The sequence below is a fragment of the Hemitrygon akajei genome, chromosome 20 (genome assembly GCF_048418815.1).
Source record: "Hemitrygon akajei chromosome 20, sHemAka1.3, whole genome shotgun sequence".
NCBI lineage: Eukaryota > Metazoa > Chordata > Chondrichthyes > Myliobatiformes > Dasyatidae > Hemitrygon > Hemitrygon akajei.
In genome coordinates this window covers 41,508,918-41,530,395 of record NC_133143.1, presented here as the reverse complement: position 1 = coordinate 41,530,395, position 21,478 = coordinate 41,508,918, and the positions used below count along the sequence as shown (strand labels likewise).

The window sequence follows — 21,478 nt, the reverse complement described above, 5'->3', positions numbered from 1 at the left end:
TAACTTCCACCATCTCCAACAGGATCCCACCACCAAGCACATCTTTCCCTCCCTTCCCCCCCCCCCCCCCCACTTTCCACAGGGATCACTCCCTAGATGACTTTTTTGCCCACTTGTTCCTCCCCACTGATCTCCCTCCTGGTACCTGTCCTTGCAAGTGGAACAAGTGCCACCCCTGCCCCTACTCCTCCTCCTTTACCACCATTTAAGGCCTTAAACAGTCCTTCCAGGTGAAGCAACACCTCACCTGTGAGTCTGTTGGCATCATCTACTGTGTCCAGTGCTCTTGGTGTGGCCTCCTGTATGTCAGTGAGATCCGATGTAGACTGGGAGACCGCTTTGCCCAGCACCTTTGTTCCATTCGCCATAAAAAGTGGGATTTCCCGGTGGCTACCAATTTCCATTTCCCATTCTGGCATCAATTCATGGCCTCATTGCTACGCTCAGGGTCGAGGAGCAACACCTTGTATTCCATCTGGGTAGCCAGCAACCTGATAGCATGAACATCATTTTTCTAACTTCTGATAATTTCCCCCTTTCAGCATTCTTCATTCCAGTTTCCCTCTCTTATCTTCTCATCTTACGTGCCCATACCCCCCTCTGGTGCTCTTCCCCTTTCCATTTCTTCTTCAGTCTTCTGTCCTCTCCAACCAGGCCTTGTCCAGCCCATTATCCCTTACATCAATTTCCCAGCTCTTTACTTCAACCGTTCCCCATCTCCCAGTTTCACTTATCACCTACCCCCTTGTACTTCTTCCTCCCCTCCCCTACCTTCAAAGTCTGACTTTTGCCCCCCTTCCTTTCCAGACCTGATGAAGGGTCTCAGCCAGAAACATTGACTCTTTTCCACGGATGCAGCTTGGCCTGCTGAATTCCTCCAGCAGTGAGTGTGTGTGAGAGAGTGTGAGACAGTGTGAGTGTGTGAGAGAGAGTGCAAATGTGTGAGAGAGAGTGTGAGAGCGAGTGTGAGTGTGTGAGTGAGTGAGCGAGTGAGCATGCGTGTGTTCCTGTGTTGCTTCATCTTAATAAAATTGCCAGTTTCATAACCTGACAACAGTGATAACCTGACACAGATTGAACCTCCAGTTACTGCAGAATAAGAAATAGGTTTTATATGTATTGGCAATCTTTAGAGAACACTGACTCAGAAGTGAAGTATTAACCCACCAGTTGGCTGATGTCCAGAGCAACAAAACCCTGCTTGATTCATCCAGTTTCCATAATTACACAATCACCATTCCTTTTACACTTGTTGAACAGATGATCTCTTACTTCAAAGAACTCAAATTTAACATTTCTCCTGATTATGTAGGTAATCTATAATTTTTATTTGACCATGTAGAGGTGTATTAACAAGCATCTCACCCCTGGAATCTGTTGTGTTGTCATTAAATGAGTAGTATATTTGTTTGGTAAGATATAATAGGATAATGTTCATTTTCATTCTTAAAGCCTCATCTTGAAAATCTGACAGAAAACTAGATTTTCTTCTTCTCAGCTTCTGTGATGGTTTGGAATTTATGACTGGACGAAGACCCAATATTTACTGGCATGTGACCTGGAGGTTTATTAGCCCTTTACTGCTATTTATTGTGTTTGTGGCATATGTTGCTATTGAAATGCAGAATCCCTTATCTTACGAGGCATGGAACCCTGACTATGTAAGTACATTTTGTATTGAAATACCCAGTACATTTGACAACAGCTCTGGGGCCTTGATTTATCTTTCCATGAATTATCCGCTTAATTTGCTTGAACTTATTTCATCAACATTTCCTGAATCTTATCTGCCACCAAAAAACATTCATCCTCCATTGTGGCTTTAAAAAACACAAAATCAATGCTTTTTTCATTGATATTCCAATGGGAGGTCCCCCAGTTTTCCGATGTCCAGCACCCCCTTGCTTATGTGGGTTAGGAATAATTGTATTTGGGAAGAACTTGTTCTAAGTTTCTTAGTATAAGTTCTGTTCTAAACTATAACTTGAACCTGGGTCATTTGGCTCTCTGCGGGTACTTGTGGGTACTGCCACTTCCACTTAAATTCTTGACAATCCTGCCTTACCCAACCCTGTTATCTCACATCATTAATGCTTTGATTAGCCACCAACTGTTACCCTTACAATACTGAATAAATATTCCATTCTATAATTTGCAATCATCCTCCCATATTTTCCTGCCCCTTCCTCCATTGTGGCGTGTCAGCCATATGCCCATTTCAATCCTATGTGCCTGGAACTACTTTGCTAAAGTCACAGATGCCAGTTTCTGAACATTGAACAATCCCGTTCTTTCTAACGACTCCTCTACGTAGCATTTAATTATATTTAATCATTCTATCACCCTCTATCAATAAAAGCGGGTTTCCAGAAGGTTTTCCTGTGATAGCTGAAGGTTCTGGGGCATTTGGACGTGAGGGTGGTGCTACTGTTAGAGGACATTAAATCCAGGTTCTGGCATCAGAACATTAGTAGTTCAAAAAGCAAATGAGAAAAAGATTAGTGGGATGCTAACACGAGGAAATCTGTAGATGCTAGAAATTCAAGCAACACACACAAAATGCTGCTGGAACGCAGCAGGCCAGGCAGCATCTATAGGCCTTCATCAGGTCTCGGCCTGAAACGTCGACAGTGCTTCTTCCTATAGATGCTGCCTGGCCTGCTGTGTTCCACCAGCATTTCGTGCGTGTTAGTGGGATGCTAGTTTTATTGTAATGAACGCTGAATAGAAACCAGCAATTTACGTCCATAGCGCTGACTTGTAAACTGAAGATCATCAACAGGAATGGAGAAAGGCCATAACTGAGTTGATAAACAATTTCCAAGGCCACCAAAATAGCTGAGTAGGTCAGGTGTAACCACTGCATTTTTGGGCTGTGATTGAGTCAACTAAACTAAATACAAAGGTTGATCATAGAATCTCTCACATCCTTTACTTCAACAGGTGGAGTTCCCCAAGAAAGAGGAGAAAGTGTATACAGACTGGGTAATATTCATATGTGCCTTCCTGGTCATATTGCCAACAATTTTTATTCCACTTACTGCTCTGTATCAGTTTATCAAATGTAAATTTGGAGGCTGCCAAAAAGAAGGAAGTTCAATTGATAACCCAGCTTTTGAATTATAAATTATTCCAGGATTTCAACTTGTAATTATCATTAGTGCTATATTGAAGTTGCTATTTTACCATGTAATGAACCATTCTTCTTTTAATAACTGTTCAATTAATTTGTGATTACTTATTTCTCACTAGATTCTTTAGATTATAATATGATGCATCCTCATTGGCACAACTAAAAGTTCAATTTTAATTTACTTGAGTTAAACCTATCATCTTTAAGGGGCAAATACATACTGATAGCTATTTCACATAGTTCAGTTTTTTTCTTCACAAGACGTTTTCACCACAGTAAACATTATAATCCTATAATGATGTTTCTTTCGATGACTATGTAACCATATTGGTTTACAATATTTAAAATATTTGAATTCATTTTGTTTTATGACACTTTTTCATTACAAATGTGATTCTTAGAAATAACATCCAACAATCTTAAGTCTTAAGCATACTGCATGTTTTTCATGTCTAGACCGAGAGAGATTTCAGGGTATTGTGGAACATAAACTCAGGAGCTCTGAAGAAAATATTGATAGCTTTCTAATGAATAATTTGCGAACATACCTGCTTCAATGTTTGGCAACAAAAATCATTTTTTTTTAGTATTTTGAATGCAAAATACATTTTAAAATATCCGGGATGAATTTGCTATATAATTGTAGGCTTTGGAACAGCACAATCATTGCCAAATTTCTAATTCATCACAACACTAAGGCTCGAAATTCCTCAGTGTCTGATTGTGAACCTGAAGCAAATGTGGTCACAGTACCTCCACTAAAGTCAAACCTCCAATGTTGAGGAATATTCATTCAGCCACAGGACTTGTCCTTTTCGTCCCAACAAGAACCTCCCTTTCTCGCAAATGATTCTGGTGGTACTTTTGCAGAGCACTGATTGCAGTAACACAGACAAATTGCTGGAGGAAGTCGGCAGATCAGGCAGCATCTATAGAAATGAATAAACAGTCGACATTTCAGGCTAAGGCCCTTCATCAGGATGGGAAAAGAACGGGGAAGGTGGCAGAATAAGGTGTTGGGGGAGGGAAAGGAGTACAAGCTAGAAGGTGACAGGTGAAGCCAGACGGATGGGGGAGGGGAATAAAGTAAGAAGCTGGGAGGTGATAGGTGGAAAATGTAAAGGGGTAGAGAAGAAGGAATCTGATAATCCCGTCAGATTCTTCTAGCTATAGACCAATATCATTACGTCCCATTTGGGTAAACTTATGGAAAGTATGATAATAAAGCAGTTGAATTATATTTTGGAAAAGAGAGGTGATACAGCATTTTATCAGAAGGTAGAATGACATTGGATTCAGTTTGATGTTTGGAAGATTATATTAGGAAAGCACAGGTAAATAAAGAAGTTGTAATAGCAGTATTTTTTGATATTGAAAAAGCATATAATCTGTTATGCAAGGAAAGTCTTTTGATTTAATTCTGGAAGTTAGGATTGAGAAGGAAGGCTATTTTTATTTTGAGTTTTTTTATTTGGGTGGTCAATGCAGGTAAGGGTAGGTACAAGATAGAGACTGGGACCCCAGAAGGCAGTATTTGTAGGCCTTTCTTGTTTAATATTATGATTTATTATATTTTCTGTGATAGCTACTGGGTGGGTAAATCACTTTTTGCAGATGATGGAGCTTTGTGGATCAGAAATGTCAATGTAACTGTATATAGGATACAATTAGCAATTAATAAGGTTGAACAAGAAGAAGAAATTCCCTTTCAACTCACGAGAGCATCGGCCATCAATTTTTTGATGTTTCTGTAGCATGCAATTTTGTCTTTTTACGAGATTGAGTTGCTAGCTCGATGCTCAACCCAGCACGGATGGAAAGCGTGCACAGGAGCTGGCTGGATTCGAACTTGGGACCTTCCACCCCAAAGTCCAGCGCTGATGCCACTACGCCACCAGCCGGCAATTAATAAGGTTGAACAATGGGCAAATAGATGGGGTTTTAGCTTTCAGTACTTGACGTTACATGTTTTACAAAAAGGATCAATAGACCTGCAGTTGATTTGAAATTATATGGTCAAACTCTTGAAGAAGTGTCAATGGTTAAGATTTCTTGACATGTGGCTGGATAATAAGCTGACATGGAAGCACCATATTGGTAAAATAATTGATAAATGTAAAGGGGTATTAAATATTCTTAGGTGTCTATGTGGGTATTCTTGGGGTGCAACAGAAAATCTCCGTTGATCATTTATGTATGTTTAATTAGATCTGTACTTGATTTTGGCTGTGTGGCTTATGGATCAGCTTCATCTCATCTTCAAATTTAAAATGCTTGGATGTGATGCAAACACACACTGTGTTGTGGTGCAGGAAGGTAATTTCGTCTTTCGCTTTTACTGGTTGAAATGGGACAACGGCCCTTACAGTTGTGGAGGTTAAGGTTGTTGTCAACAAACTGGATTAATTAGAGGGGACAGAGTAATGATCACCCTGTTAAAAGTCTGTTTCGAACTTCACCAGAAGAGTGTTTTTCGTTTTGGGTGGCTGGGTTCTTATCACGCTAGGAATATGGGTTTGCTGGATTATGCAATATGTCCCACTGTAACTCTTTTGGTAACCCCCCCCCCCCATCGTGTTTGTTCCTCAGTGACTTTAGTTAATTTTAGGTTACATGATTTAATGAAGTCCAAGGATCCTGATATGCCTGAGAATCATTGATTCATCAATATGTTAAAAATTATTATGATACGCTAACCATTTTTACTGATGGGTCGAAGGATAACTTAACTGGGAATATAACGAGCGGTAGTAAATCAAGGCAACTGGACTTGCTGTGTTGTTTAGAAGATGTTTTGCCACTCATCCAAGAGGTTTCTTTCAGTTCTGATCCATGGTGGGTAGTTCCCCGGCCTTTAAACTCTTGAGTTGTTTAAAGGTACAGCGATCACACAAGGGCCATTAAGAGTCAGAGAGGTAATGAGAGGGTCATTAGCCTTATCTTTGCATGAATGGCGGTGTGGACTGTTGTGGGGGCGCGAGGGTAGGGATGTTAGGACAACATTATAAGTAGCCAATATGTGGTGCTGTACCCCCCCCCCCACCACACACAGATCAGTACCTACAGTTTGACTCTCCTCACCTATTAGAACATAAGATGGGGGTTATCAGATCACTGCATCACCATGCCAAGAATGTGCCCACCAACATTACAGCCAAAGACAAAGATAACAAGTATTTGAGAGAAGCCTCGAAAGCTTGCGGCTACCCTGACTGGGCCGTCATTAAGACAGCATCAGAAACCAGCAGAGCCATCACCTCATCAGAGAGAGGTAAGGAGCAGACGGAAAAACATAGTCATCCCATATGTAGCTGGAGTTTCAGAAAATCTCACAGCAGGTCATTCTAGCAGTAGGTCAGAATTACTGCTGGAAGATTTTCAAACTTTATTTCATGTTCAAAGTATAGGTTTACACCAATTTTTCTTACAGGTTCCTGCACATAGAGGTGCTGACGTGAATGAGTGGGTTGATTGATTAGCCAAAAAAGCTGTTAGAAGTTCAACTGTGGATATAGACCTTCCACTTACCAATTCAGAAGCTAAGGGATGAGTGGGGTTAAGAATTAGGGGATTTTGGCAAGACTTGTGGAAGAATGAGCATAATTGGAAACACCTTTACAGAATACATAAAACTGTTGGATTGATAGGAGAAAGGGATAAAACAAGAAGGGAATTATATTGACTCAACTTAGAATTGGGCATACTATGCTTAATTATTCCTTATATCTTGTTAGAAAACATCACTCTGGCGTCTGTAGGTGTTATCATTATGAAACAGTTGAACACATTCTTTTACAATGTGAAGCATCTGTAGATGTGAACTTCCCATTATTCAGGACATTTACAAAGACAGGTGTGTAAAAAGGCCCCGAAGGATCATTGGGGACCCAAGTCACCCCAACAAACAATCTGCTCCAGCTGCTACCATCTGGGAAACAGTACCACTGCATAAAAGCCAGGCCCAACAGGCTCTGGGTCAGCTTATTTCACCAGGCCATCAGACTGATTAACTCACGCTGTAACAATTGTAATTCAATGTTATATTGACTGTTGTACTGATGCACCATCAATAACTCACTCTGAGACATAAGAAGCGAGATATCGGCTTTTATTGACTGGAAGAATGAACAACACTACATCCTGGAGAATGAGGCCGGGCTCAGGCCTCAATCGCCTTTATACAGGGGTCTGTGGGAGGAGCCACAGGAGCAGTCCCGACAGGTATATGTAGTTCACCACATGTACATACCATTTATAATAAATTACTACAAATTGCACATTTAGACAGAGACATAACAAAGATTTTTACTCATGTATATGAAGGATGTAAGTAATAAATTCAATACAAGGTTGAAAGAAAGCAAATGAAGGCCGTACTACTAACTTTGGGGTTGATAGTTTTCAGTTAAAAACTTTACTAAGTTATGGAAATGACTAACTTAATTCACAGTATTGACTTTCATTGTTTACAATCTATAGGACTTTTTGGGGTAATTTGGTTTTATTTGATAAAGAGCTAATAAGGGTTTTATCTCCCAACACACACCACACTCCAGTCCAGTTGGTGGCAGTAATGCACCTTTAAGTTGGATTGCCAACCACCATTAAAAATCAGAGGAGGACGAATCTGACAGTTAGCCACAGGAAAAAGGGAAGGACAAGGGGCATTCGGGGTAGACTGGTGAGAAAAGAAGAGGTAAGGGAGAGCCAAAGTGGGGAATTGAAGAAGAGGGAAGGGCGAGGGGGGGTTAAATTACCAGAAGTTAGAGAAATCAATGTTCATGCCATCAGGTTGGAGGCTACCAAGAGAGAGTATGAGGTGTTGTTCCTCCAAACTGAGAGTGGCCTCATCGTGCCAGTAGAGAAGGCCATGGACTGATATGTCAGAATGGGAAACAGGGACTGGAATTGAAATTGCTGCTCCTGGAGAAATCCTGCTTTTTGCAGATGGAGCACTTGTCAAAGCAGTCCCCCAGTCTATATCTGGTCTCACCAACGTAGAGAAGGCCACATCGGGAGCACTGGATTCAGTAGACGACTCTGGCAGATTTGCAGGTGAAAGGTTGCTTCACCTGAAAGGACTATTTGGGACCCTGAATGGAGGAGAGGAGGAGGTGAATGGGCAGGTGTAGCACAGGGATAAGTGCCAGGAGGGAGATTAGCGGGAAGGGACAAATGGACAAAGGAATCACAGAAGGAGCAATCCTGCAACCCGAAACATCAACAATTTATTCATTTCCATAGATGTTGCCTGACCTGCTGAGTTCCCCTAGCATTTTGTGTGTGTTCCTCTGGATTTCCAGCATCTGCAGAACCTCTTGTGTTTATGAGCACTGATTGGAGCTGCAGAGCAGAGAAAATACTCCTGCTCCTATAATAATCAATATGAATTTTATAATAATGTACAAATTCAGAAGTTTAACCATTCTTGCATGCACAAAACATTCACTAATAATAAATGCACAACAAACTCTGGCATTTGGTTCAATTGAAAATAGTATCACAAGTAGAATTCAGACAAGTTTCAGTTTTTAGCATTTACAGAGTATGGATTTCTATCCCATTAAAAATAATTGTAAGGGGGTGGAGTTACAAAATCAGACCAATTTGGCTCTTCTGACAACATCCAAGGCCAAGTCACTTCTTTCAAATGAGGCAAGGTTAATGTCGAGGAAAAGTATGATGTCAATAACAAAAGTACTCCCGGAAAGAATACACAAATCTCACAATTTTATAAGAGTGAAGGGATCAATATTTGAAGTAAAACTTCAGGTCACCCACTGTTGATCAAGGTTGAGAAAAAACCTTCTGCTGTTATTTGGTCCTGATATCCGAGTTCTGATTTGCAAACAAGATAATAAGTAGGTTCTTGCAGACCTCTTTGCCACTATTAAAAATTCCCTATTGCAACAGATAGCCACCAGCGGTGGTTAACATGATCCTCTGAGCACTGATTGGAGCTGCAGAGCAGAGAAAATACTCCTGCTCCTTCTATAATAATCAATATGAATTATTGCATTTGAAGAGTCAAGTGATCAATGGAAAGCAACCAGTAAGTTAGGGCTGACATCAAACAGGGAAGGAGATTTACACTTTCTATAAAGTTGCTCAACATCTTTGGCCCCAAAGAGGAACATGTTAAACTGCAGAATCCCATGTATACAAGAGTTAACGGACATTTTAATATAACATGTGAATACATTTAAGGAACCACATTTTTCCCACTCCTCATTTCTTCCTTGTAATCTGATTTTTCTCCATCTCATGACTACAACTCCTCCTATTTTTATTGGTTCAACTTGCTATTGGCTTGCAGCAATTTACAGCCCAGCTTGTTTTTAAAGAGACCAGAAGATGCTGGCAATAATTTTAAAAAAGGAAGGCAGTATACATGGACAAAGAAACAATCAATGTGAAGTCAGTGAACTGGTGAATCACTGCGCAAGCAGTGAGATGCAACTCTGACCCTGTGAGAAAACTTAGCAAATGTTTCATAGAATAACACAAGCACAGAAAAAGGTCCTTTAGCCCAAACTCAGCTACAGCAGGGTGCCTGCTCAAACTAGTTGGTGCAGGCTCGAAGGGCCGAATGGTCTACTTCTGCACCTATTGTCTATAGTCTCATTTGCTTGCATTTTGCCCACAACTCTCAAAAACTTACCTATTCAAATGTCTTTTAAACTGTGTAATTGTACCCACCTCTAACGGTTCCTCTGCCGGTTCACTCCACATACCCACCTATGACTTTGTGAAAGACATGACTCTCAGGTCCCCTTAACCTACGCCTTCTAATTTTGGACTCTCCTACCCTGGGGAAAAGAAGGTGGCCATCCACCTATCTACACTGCTCTGCTCCAGGGAAAACAGTCCCAGTCTATCCATTCTCTACTCATACCGTAAGCTCTCCAGCCTCAGGCAATATACTTTTGAATCCTCTATGCACTCCCAAGCTTAATCACATTCCTCTTATAGTATGGCAACCAGAACTGGACACCCTATTCCAGCTGCAGTCTTGTCAACATCCTCTACAGCTGCAACATCATGTCCCAACTGAATGCCCTGTCCAATGAAAACAAGCATGTCATATATGCTTTCTTTAGATGTGGATCCATCTTCATCACGAAAAGAGGACAAAGTGTTAAAAGCACATGCAGTTAAATTTTTTTAAATTATATACATCAGTAATCTTTGAGGAAAGTTTTCACTTTTCCCTAGTCTGTATCCTTGTTAATATCAGTTCTATTACCTCAATATTCACTTATGCCTAATTCCTCATCTGTGAAAGGACCTGATATTTTGTATGTATTTTTAAATGCAAGCATGTATGTTCATTCAAATAAACAGAACAATATCCATGTGACACACATTGCTATAATCACATTTAATTATTTTATTCAGTGACAAGAAAACACAATTTTACCAAGTCATTTAAAAGCTGTATCATCAATTTTGGAAAGGGTAAAAGATGGTTGAATTACGCAGTATTCCCGCTGAAAAATTTCATGCAATAATTTGTTCCATAAAATGCTTAGGACAATGCTTACAACCAAAGACAATTGAGGATCACCTTTATTTTCTCTACAGTTATGTCAATTCTAGCATTATAAATAATGGTCGAAGCATGATCTGATTTACTCATATTAGGAACACGATCAAATAACAAACTAGAATTTCGCTCCCACAATTGTTTTCTGTTCCTAAATTTTTTGTGTCAGCAGTAATAAACCTGAAGAAAATCTACTTTATTAAAGTGTGACACAATTAACGAGTTGGGGGGAAAAAAACCATTCCTTATCTATGGTGTGACTGTTTCCCCCCAAAAGACTGAGCAGCAGTCAAACGGTTAATCCATTATCCTGCTAAAGTTACAGAGACACCATATTTTCTGGGATGTATGCAATTTGTCTATAACAGCTTTCATGACCAGTAGGAGATTGCTAAAGGAAGCATCACTTCCATAGATCTTAGAAATACAACTTTAAACTCCCTCTACCAGATGCATAAAGCTTTTTTCAAGTGCAGAATATCCCCATATTTTACATTAGTCGACCAGCCACTCAAAAGTTTCAAGCTCAAAGGCTCTACGAGCTCTCCTTCTATCAAATTGCTAACAGCCTATGTTCAAAGGGTGCCTCCCAAAGTTTCTCAACATTACCATTTTCAATAAGAGGTCTACCTAATTATTATCCTATGCAAACTGATTGAAATCCCTCCAAATACACCAACTCAGTGTTGCAGGAATAAGTGATGCCCAACCTCAATGCTTGTGAACACAATTGTTCGGCTTGATACAATTAAAGGCATATTCCTTTTATGAGAAACATGTGACAAATCACTGCAGGGGCAACAAAAAATCTCCAACTGCAATTAAAGGTTCATGTCCTGAGAATTCTAACACCGTGGCATTAAAGATGTTGTCGCAGTCTCTTGGTACAATATTCAAGTCAAGAATTTCCTACAAAAAGAAAGATTAAATCATTTAAATAGATGAAATATACTGCATGTTTTGAATGAATCAGTTACATCAACACTGAATGACACTAAATTATTTTATTGATAACTAAAATGATAAAAGACTGAACAGGAAAGCAATTGGAAGCATCATAATACATGGCCTCTGCTAGGAATATTAATGCAGGAAAGGATTGAGCTTCCACAGTCAACCTTTCAGAAATGAGGAGCAATTGCAAAATGAATCACTTGTAGATTATTCACAGATTCACAAGTTTCTGTGGTGAACAGCAGTAAGACAAGGCAGGCAAAGACAACAGGAAACATGGAAAACATTAAATCCTTAGGACTATATGGTCTACAAATTTGAACTCTCATGGTATTTTGGTATATTTATATGTGGTAGATAGGTTCAGTGAACACCACATGCAAGTTATCACAACAATTTCAAAGAGGTGGCAACAGTGAAAGCCCAGCTTAAACAGGCAAGAGAGCATCTTTGGAGAGGAATAAAGTGCCGGTGATTCAGTCCAAGACCTTTCATCAGCAATGATGTCCTAATGAAGGGTCTCAGACTGAAACATCAACTGTTAATTCCTCTCCATAGATGCTGCCTGACACACTGAGCTCCCCCAGTATGTGTGCGTGTTGTTTTGGATTTACAGCATCTGCAGAATCTCTTAAGTCAAACAAGAGGATGGGAACAATATACTGGGCTGTGAGGTGAAGGAAGGATGCAAAAAAAAAAAGGTGGAAGAGTGAGTAGCATCATCACAAGATTATGTATTTGATAGTTCAATTATCTTGATAGAATATTAAATATTATTTATACAAACATACAATACCCTCCCTGCACCTAATGAGGTGTGACGGTATTGGCAGATAGGACATGCAGTAGCCAATTTCTGAGGAGTCCCAGGAACATCACTGAGATAATGATCAAATAACTGATTTCCTTGAGGATTGGTGGATGAGGACACACATTGACCAGGACACAGATCAACAGCTTGCTTGCTCTTCTTCAAATGGTGGCAGAAAATCATTTACAAGCACGTGACAGAGCAGGGGGGCCTCAGGACCACTCTCCGGCACCATTTCAGTAGAGGAGCTGCGGTATCTACCTATACTTTTATTCTTCACATCCTTGGAGAAGGATTCACAAATTTCTTTACCCTAAAACTCCAGGAAAAAGGTTATATCAGTGGCTAGTTCCAAAGTAGTTGCTGAACACACATCATCAGAAGATTGGGAAGAACAGGAATAACAAGAAGCACGTTTGCAGATGGAATTCAGAAAGATGAAAGAACTAACAATAAATGTGAATGGGAGTATTCATTGAACTTTTACAGATCAGGAAGATGATATGGTCAAGGGAATATTAAGGGATTTTCCTAAATATATACCAGAAATTTCTCAAAGAATTAATCAATACCTCAATCAATTTTTAATAAGAAAGTAATCCCAGATTTGTTTCTGGTGAAATTTATGCAGCAAGTTTCATACTGTCCTAAATGTTAATGATAAAAGATTCAATATTAAATTTTTAAAAGCTAATTAGATAAGAATTTGAAGACAAGTATTTGTAGAACAATGATGAAGATGGACACATCAGATCATTTTCAAAACGTTGACACAGGCACAAAGGGCTGAATTGTTTCTGCCTATCCCGTACAACTCCAACTGCTGACAATTATTGATATTTAAAACATACCAGTTCTGCTTCAGTCTAAGATGGCAGCAAAATCTCGATGAAGAGATGGCTGGGTTACATTCTGCAACAACTGGACTGTAGAATGTGGTAGAATCTTTTGCAATTTGGCCTTGCCTTTGAACAGAAACAGGACAATTAGTTTATTAAAGCGTTATCAAGAAAAGATTTTACTCAGGTTTTTTATACACATCATAGTACTGTAAAAGCATAGTGAAAAGACTGCATCCCACAAAAAACAACACAGAAAGCACAACATCTGAGGAAGTTATACTGGGTGTGAGAAGTAGGTCACAATACTTCATTTTTAACCCTCTTCATCCCAATAATTTAATCCCCATTGTTCAGCTCAAATTTAAGCTCTAACCTAATTGGGTCGCCATGGCAAAAAGAGACAATTCCTGACGTAGGTTCTGAACATGAAAACATCTACAATTCTATCCTTTCATAGATGCAGCTCAACCTGCTAAGTTCCTCCAGCAGATTGTTTAATGTTCCATTGGTCAGAAACCTCAATACATTCACATCACTGCCTGTATCTTCATCACTGTCAACCCAGAACTAAATTGCTGTACACCAGTGGTTCCCAACCTTTGGCCCCCAAGCCACACCCCCAGGCCCATCCTCTTCCTTTCCAGCCATTACATTAAAAACTAGAAAGAATTTCGTTTTAAGATGCCCAGTGGAAGAAAAATAGGGATTGCAGTGACAATTAATAGCAAAAGTTATTTCAATCTATTTAAAGCTGCAAATAAAATTTCTTTATTTAATTACTGTGCTGCCTTTATGGCAGTTATTTAGTTTATAATATTTTCGCTTAGTAATTCGTGTGTTAGCATTTTTTAGTTAAAGTTAGGATTGTTTAAGTAAATTCATTGTCTGTAATATATTGCGGCATGCGATGACGTCACATCCGGTTTCGCCGCGTCTTGTGGGAAAATACCGGTTTGAGAAAGACGGGAAGGTGGGGGCCACACATGTGCCAGTCCAGCGCAAGTAAGGTTGTCTTCTACGCACCAGAAACATAGTGAAAGCAACGTTGTAAGTCATGAGATAATCGATATGTTGAATTAAAATGTTAACTCCGATTCCGTTAAAAGTAACCACAGTCGATAAGGTTTATGTTTTCGTTAGTTAAAGAGTCAGGATAGTTTGTGTTGAAGTGTATTTAAAGCAGTCAATGGCGTAGATAGATTCTGACTGTATGCTGCACTTTAATGTAATGTAGTTGTTGTAGTTTTACCTTTGCAAGTATTCACGATGTAAATGTGATATCTAGAAGGAAACAAACACTGTATCAATCTTGTATTGTTTTATCAACAGTTTTCACCATACGTTAATGTGGAAGAGTGAACAGTAAATGGTTAATCTTACTGCGACCTTGTTTTCATTGACTACGGTTTACCTCGGCGTTTAACTCGGGTTCCGTTACACCCGAGCGAGAACGTTACAATTACAGTAAAAATAACTTTCAGCAACAGTTTTAGGGTGCACATGAATAGTCCAGCTACTCTTTGCCTTTTCTCCTTTCAATGAGACGGGTGGGCTTGGTGCAGTGATATCAGCTGTTCAACACCAGATGAATATCTCTCAGTAGGAGTCGCAGGTACCCATGTTCAGTAATTTACAGTCTGTTTCTATGCTTTGACAGAAGTTGGGTGACAGCACTGTAACTTCACTCCACTAAATATGATGGTGGAAAGGCACCAAAGAACACCTTGACCCCTTTCCACAGTGCAGGATTTCTTTCTGCAAGCAAAAGTCTTGATATGATTTTTTTTAACCTCAGCTTCAGCTCAAGGTCACTAGCTAGATCAGTTCTTCCTCCAGCCTTCCTGTAATTCCTCATTAGAAATATTCAGGAATTGATTTATTACCCAATCTGGAACTTAGATTGAGAGAGGTCCTGAAATCTATCTAACATGTCTTTATGCAGCTCACCCAGGTGGGCTCGGTATACTTTAAGATTACCATCTGGTATTCCTTCTGCCTCTTCCAACTCAGAAAGGCTTGGAAATTGGAGACGGTCGTGATGGCCAGTGTTGCACTTAAATAAGGTTAACTTGATCAGATCCACATTTCCTTGTAACTTTAGATAGATTTCATTAAACTTTGTAAATCATTCTGACAGATAAACAATGTCATGCCCAATATTCTTGAGCTGACTACTGAATGAAGCATTTGAGTCTTCAAAGAATTCTATCAGTTTCAAAAAGTGCATAGAAGTGTGTCAGGCAGTTTCCTTTTGAGAGTCATCTGACTTCAGCATGCAACAGCAAGCATTCAAACTGTTCATCATTCTCAATGGAAAGTTCTCGAAATAGTTGAGAATTGGGAGTATGGCACTTGATTTTATTTACCAGTCATAACAGTACTTAATGTTCGGTGCAGCCAATCACTTACGGTTTTTTTTGCGACAAGATGTCTGTGAATTATATAGTAAATGGTAAATATGTTAGATATGGCCTTTTTCAAAAAAGTAGTAACCTGATAGTGGTGTCCTATCATTAATGATATTAATGATACTCTAGTCACTCCTGTCTGTTGCACAAGCAGGAACGTTGGTGAGTGGAATATTCATCTCTTTTAAAAACTGCTCAACAACCCAAAATATCGGGAAAAAACTTTAGGAAAATAGTCAGCTATGCACTAGGAAATCCTAGGCAGTTTCTAGAGTAGGTTACACAGTCAGCACAACATTGTGGGCCGAAGGGTCTGTAATGTGCTATAAATTTCTATGATTCTATTGACCTCCCTTCCCATCGATCTCTAGCCCCCTTGCAAATAACAACTCTTAAACCATGGTTTCATCTTTTATGAAGTGAACATAACCAAGAAGCAAAAATTCATTGCCTGGCAAAGTTGACTCATCCAACTGCAGGGCAAATTTTGTTGTCCAAAGTATGTCGCACAATGTGTGTTTCACGTTCTCTGACATTTCATCTATTTGTCTCTGAGCAGAGATATCACTGAGTGGAAACGCTCGTATTATTTGCTTTGGTTACATATACAAAACCATACTCAGAACCTTCCTTACACCTGGCAGAATCAGTTCTTCTTCAATTGTATGGGGCTTTCCAGATTTAGCAATTAGAATGAAGCATGCAAACCATCGCTGTCTTGTTGTGAAGTGCCGCCAAACATGTTTTGCAGTATTTTCCATTTCTGAAAGTTTTCATGAAGTGACTGAAAATAAGCCAAGTTCTTAATTGCTTTATCAGAGTATATTTTCTTCTAGTGTTCAAGAAGCCTGGCCCATTTCATTGTCTCATTTGAAAAAAACGTTTTCACAGAACAGACACATTGGTTGCTTGGTGCTAGCATACATCCATATTTCAGATACCCCACACTATACCGTCCACACTTGTTCTTTTTGTTTGATCTGCTCTGCCCTTTTCATTATGGATTAACGACCATGGTTAAACGCCTGTTGTTTAAGCACTGTGATCGATAAAAAGGAAGCCATTTATGATATCATCGTAGCGCAGGAAAAACCTGATCAATGCCTCAAGGTACATAACGTGGGCTGCAGAAATGTAGTCAAGACCATTCTAAAGGGCAGATTCTGAACTTTACCCCCATTGAACACCATACAGGAATTGTGTCAGTGTGACTAGAGTATAGGAATTGTACTACAATAGTGAATGGCAGTAATGCGTGGACCAGGCATGGAGTTCTTCAGTCCAGATTCCTCATGCTATGCCAAATTCAGAGGTATCACATTGCTTTTCAACAATTTATAATGCGCTCTGAGCAAAGTCCAAGAGAACGGTGGGTTAGCAAGAGATGAGGTGGTAAGTGATCACTGTAATTAATTATTTCATTAAATTAAGCCTGTAACCCCTCAGCTGCTCCTCTTTGCTATCAACTGCCCCCTCATTGCTGCCTTTATCTTTATTACCCCCTTAGAAACTCCCACCGTTCCCATGCAACTTTGGGAACCACTGCTATTAACCAAAAACACAAGAAATTCTGCAGATTCTGGAAATCTTGAGCGCAACATACACAAAGTGCTGGAGGAACTCAACAGACCAGGCAGCATCTACAGAATAATCGGTCAATATTTCAGACTGAGACCCTTCATCAGAACTGAAAAGGAAGGGAGATGATACTAGAAACGTGGCATCTTCCCCCTTCCTTTCTAATTCTGACGAAGGGTCTCAGCCTGAAACACCGACTGTTCATTTCCCTCTCTGTATGCCAGTCAGTATTATGCCACGTAAATCTGCTTTCAAAGACATGTCCAGTTTCAGCACTACCAGTTACCACCTGACTCTCTAGCTTTCGGAGCCAAATGTTCTCCATCTTTACTTAATAACTAACTGATACGCTCTTCACCTTCTGTAAATATTTCCATAAATCCACTCCTTGCAGTTTTCAGAAGGCCTCGAAATGAAGGAAGCAACAAAGCACCATAGATTTTAGTTAACATGAAATTATTTATCATTCCAGAAATCAACCTGCCTGCTCATATTCAATTGTACATTTTCTGTAAAGTCAGGATGAGTAAGCAGCCTAATATGATGGGCCTAATTATTGTCTAATTGCCCTATTATTCTGAAGAGTATAATTAGTTTTTTGATGATTACACTCATCCTAAATGCAACATATCTTAATTATTACAACAAAGTTATAGCAATAATTCATTATTTAGAGAGCCTTTATTTGAACATCATACTTCACAAATTAACAAAAAGGACCAAAATGAGATTTCCTGCTCAATACTGAAGCTTCCTTCAAATCAAAACACCTCTTAGGAACACACCTTTTTTTTAAAGCTGAATTATTTTCATGGCAAAAAAGTATGGAGGAGACTAGAATTTCTCTATTTGTTACAACTAATGAGTGGGTGTCCCACATACTAATTGGCTGTGGTATTGAGAAACCATGTCCAGGGAACATGGCCGCAATTTTAACTTCAGTCACCAATCAGCTGTTTCTTTGCTTGTGGACTTATCAATGCATGATTCACTTGTAATTGATTCAAATGCATCATTTTAACACCACACAGTATATACATTTGACGTTTATTTTAAGAGATGCAGTATAGTAACAGACCCTTAAGCTCACACAAACCAATTAGACCCAAGTGACCAATTATCCTGCTGACCCATATGTCTTTGGGATGTGGGAGGGCAGCAGAGCAGCTGAAGGAACCCCGCACAGTGATGGGGAGAATAGACAAACTCCACAGAGCCAGTGGTGGGAGCTAAACCCAGGTTGCTGGTGCTATAATAGCATTCCGGTATGCTAACTGCTATGTTACTGTACCACTCCAAATTTGGGGGGAGGGGGGGAATTCACAAACTTTGGAAATGCTGAAAACCAAAGATTAAAAAAAAAATCAGAAAATGCTGGAAATATTCAGCATGTCAGGCTGTGGATATTGGCAGAGTTAAGGCAAGGGTTCTCAACCTTTTTTCTATTAAATGGAGCAACACCATTTAGCAAGGGGTCTGTGGACCCCAGGCTGAGAATTTCTGAGTTACAATGTAATGTCTAAGACTGCTTATCAGAGAAAGTTTGTTTCTTCATTGCCTGTACTTTTACAATAGTGGAACACACTCCACTTGGTGCACAGAACAGATGTCAAACTGTAGAGAGCTAATTGACAGATTTCATTTCCCTTTACATTTATAAAAGTTAAAATACCATTTGAAGGCTTCCATTGTGACCCAATTAAGCAGCTGTCCCAGTTAACTGGGGTTTCATGGAAATTATTATAAAGGTATAAAATGACAAATTATTGTTTAACTAATTAATAAATTATGTATTTAAATGAAATACTGAACAAATCTCAACACTATCCATACTACAACAGTATTGTAAAACTATATAACAGCTCCTAATATTTACCAACGGAGGAACTCAGTGTATGAGACAATGTTCCTTTCATTAACTCTAAATTAACAAAATTAGCAAACTAGTGCAGGCAATGGACTGCTTTCATACAACATTTTCAACAATTGCATCCTGCAAATCATCATTTTCGGTTGAACATTCAAGATGATTGTTGACACCTTCAAATTCTCCATGGTTCCTCACTTGTTTACAGCTTCATTTCCACTCCCAGCTGTTTCTGATATCCAAGCCTGAATGCTTGAAACCACAGTGAGCAGAACAGTTCCGAGTTGTCCGAATAAATAAAAAAAACTATTTGCTCGATTAGTTTTTGTTCGTTCAGAGTTGTCCCAACTAAGCGGCTCCCTGATTAATCGATGGACAAATTAACCGGAATCCACTGTATTTTTACAAAAAACTATGTTGGAATTAGTTCAGCTCATGGGTACCTACTACTCAAACCCACATTCTGAATGAGCAGACTCAGCTTCCTGTAGCTGGTACTGAGTAGTACCACTCATTAGCTTAAGAAGAGCGGCCAGTCTATTCTTTAATGCTGAGAGGCTCAAGAATGGTGGAGAAGTAATAAGAATTAGGAGCATCTCTGTGAAAAGTACATGTCAGCTATAAGAATGTTAAGTGAATTCAACTGTCACTTTTCTTCCGGATTATGTGAATTCTTTCTTCATCTCAAAGGACTGGAATACAGAATAAACGTGCTTTTGCCGCTCAAAACAAGGGTAAAACTGCATCTGATATGGACCAGAACACAAAACGGCTCAAATTTATCAGAAATGCGCAGAGGTTAAATCACATGGTAGGACGCAGAGATGAGAATGTCATCCCGAGAGTTGCTCGAACTGATTTTGACTGCTTCATCATTGATGCGAGGATTTGGTGCAAGCTAGCTTCTGCCGAGATATTACAGAATAGTCAGAACACTCAAAATCTAGCCGCCAAGATATCCCAGAGTGTCACTCTTTCGCTCTCCTCCACTTCCAATGTGAGGAAATGTGAGCAAAGGGCTGGACTTAACGTGTGGTCCATGACAAAGGGAGAAAGTACAATACTAGAAGACTAGTTAAAGGCAAAAAAGTGGACTGTGGAATGTAGATTAAGTAATGGTGGGAAGAGGAAAATTACATAATGTCATCAACTTTGTGGCTCATTATATTTAATTTTGTCTTGCTTACACTGTCAAGCAACACCACAAACCTAATTTTGATTATAATAAAAGCAAAGAATGCCAAAGCCGTTTAACTCAGGCAGCACGTGTGGAAATGACACAGAGTTAAGATGCTTTGTCAAAACCAGTTATTCTAATATATATGTTAGACAGAAAGGTTGAGTAATTCAGGTATTCCATAGATGGTTCAATGGGAGTGAAATTCAATATTTTCCCCCACACAAGAGGTGTCATCAATTTGATTAAAAAGAATACATTAAAGGCATTACTAAGCAACACACACAAAACCCTGGATGAACTCAGCAGGCCAGGCAGCATCTATGGAAAAGATAACAGTTGACATTTCGGGCCAAGACCCTTCAGCAGGACAGAAGGGAAGAAAGAAAAAGATGAGGACTCAGAGTTAGAAGGTGGGGGGGGGGGAGGGGAGGAAGAAACACAAGGTGATAGGTAAAACCAGGAGGGAGAGAGGTGAAGTAAAGAACTGGGAAGTAGATTAGTGAAAGAGGTACAGGGCTGGAGAAGGGGGAATCTAATAGGACAGGACACAAGGCCATGGAAGAAAGAAAAGAGAGAGGAGCACCAGAGGGAGGCGATGAGCAGGCAAGGAGATAAGGTGAGAGAGGGAAAAGGGATGGGTAATGGTGACGATAAAGGGGTGGGAGCCATTACTGGAAGTTCCACTATACACTCATGACTGCGTAATTAAGTATAGCACAAACACCATCTATAAATTTGCCAATGACACCGTAATTGCTGGTAAAATCTCAGATGGTGAAGAGGTGGCATACAGGAGTAATTTTGTGTCTTTGCAGATATGTAGACAACATCCACTGTCTTGCCTTCATCAACGTTCCTAGTAACTTCCTTGAAGTACTCTAGGACTGGTCAGCCATGATCTATCACGCACGAAGACATGCTTACTATCTCTAATCAGCTTCTGTCTATCCAAATGCTCATATCTAGTCCCTCAGAATACCTTATAATAACTTTCCCACTACTGATGTTAGGCTCATCGGCCTATGATCTCCTGGTTTATTTTTGGAGCCTTTCTAAACAGTGGAACAGCACTGGCTATCCTTCAGTCCCTGACCTGTCACCAACGGTGATTTAAATATCTTTGGTAGGGCCCTGGCAATTTCTGCACTTGCCTCTCATG

General features: G+C 39.6%; 2 protein-coding genes across 7 annotated transcripts in view; one reads left to right on the top strand and one right to left on the bottom strand.

Moving 5' to 3' along the window:
• The window catches only part of LOC140713753 (sodium-dependent neutral amino acid transporter B(0)AT3-like), a 46,700-nt gene extending 43,208 nt beyond the window's left edge, over positions 1-3,492 (top strand). For all 4 annotated transcript variants that reach the window (XM_073024235.1, XM_073024234.1, XM_073024233.1 and 1 more), the window contains 2 exons: positions 1,499-1,661; positions 2,944-3,492. In XM_073024235.1, coding sequence (XP_072880336.1) covers positions 1,499-1,661; positions 2,944-3,126 — 346 coding nt within the window. In that variant the 3' untranslated portion in view covers positions 3,127-3,492. The remainder of the gene's footprint in view (positions 1-1,498; positions 1,662-2,943) is intronic.
• Positions 3,493-10,499: 7,007 nt separating this feature from the next.
• The window catches only part of tert (telomerase reverse transcriptase), a 56,743-nt gene continuing 45,764 nt past the window's right edge, over positions 10,500-21,478 (bottom strand). For 2 of the 3 annotated variants that reach the window (XM_073024226.1, XM_073024228.1), the window contains 2 exons: positions 13,296-13,409; positions 10,500-11,588 (listed from right to left, as the gene is read on the bottom strand). In XM_073024226.1, coding sequence (XP_072880327.1) covers positions 13,306-13,409 — 104 coding nt within the window. In that variant the 3' untranslated portion in view covers positions 10,500-11,588; positions 13,296-13,305. Of the gene's footprint in view, positions 11,589-13,295; positions 13,410-14,535; positions 14,568-21,478 lie in introns of those variants that run through there. The other variant, XM_073024227.1, reaches the window with a different exon arrangement.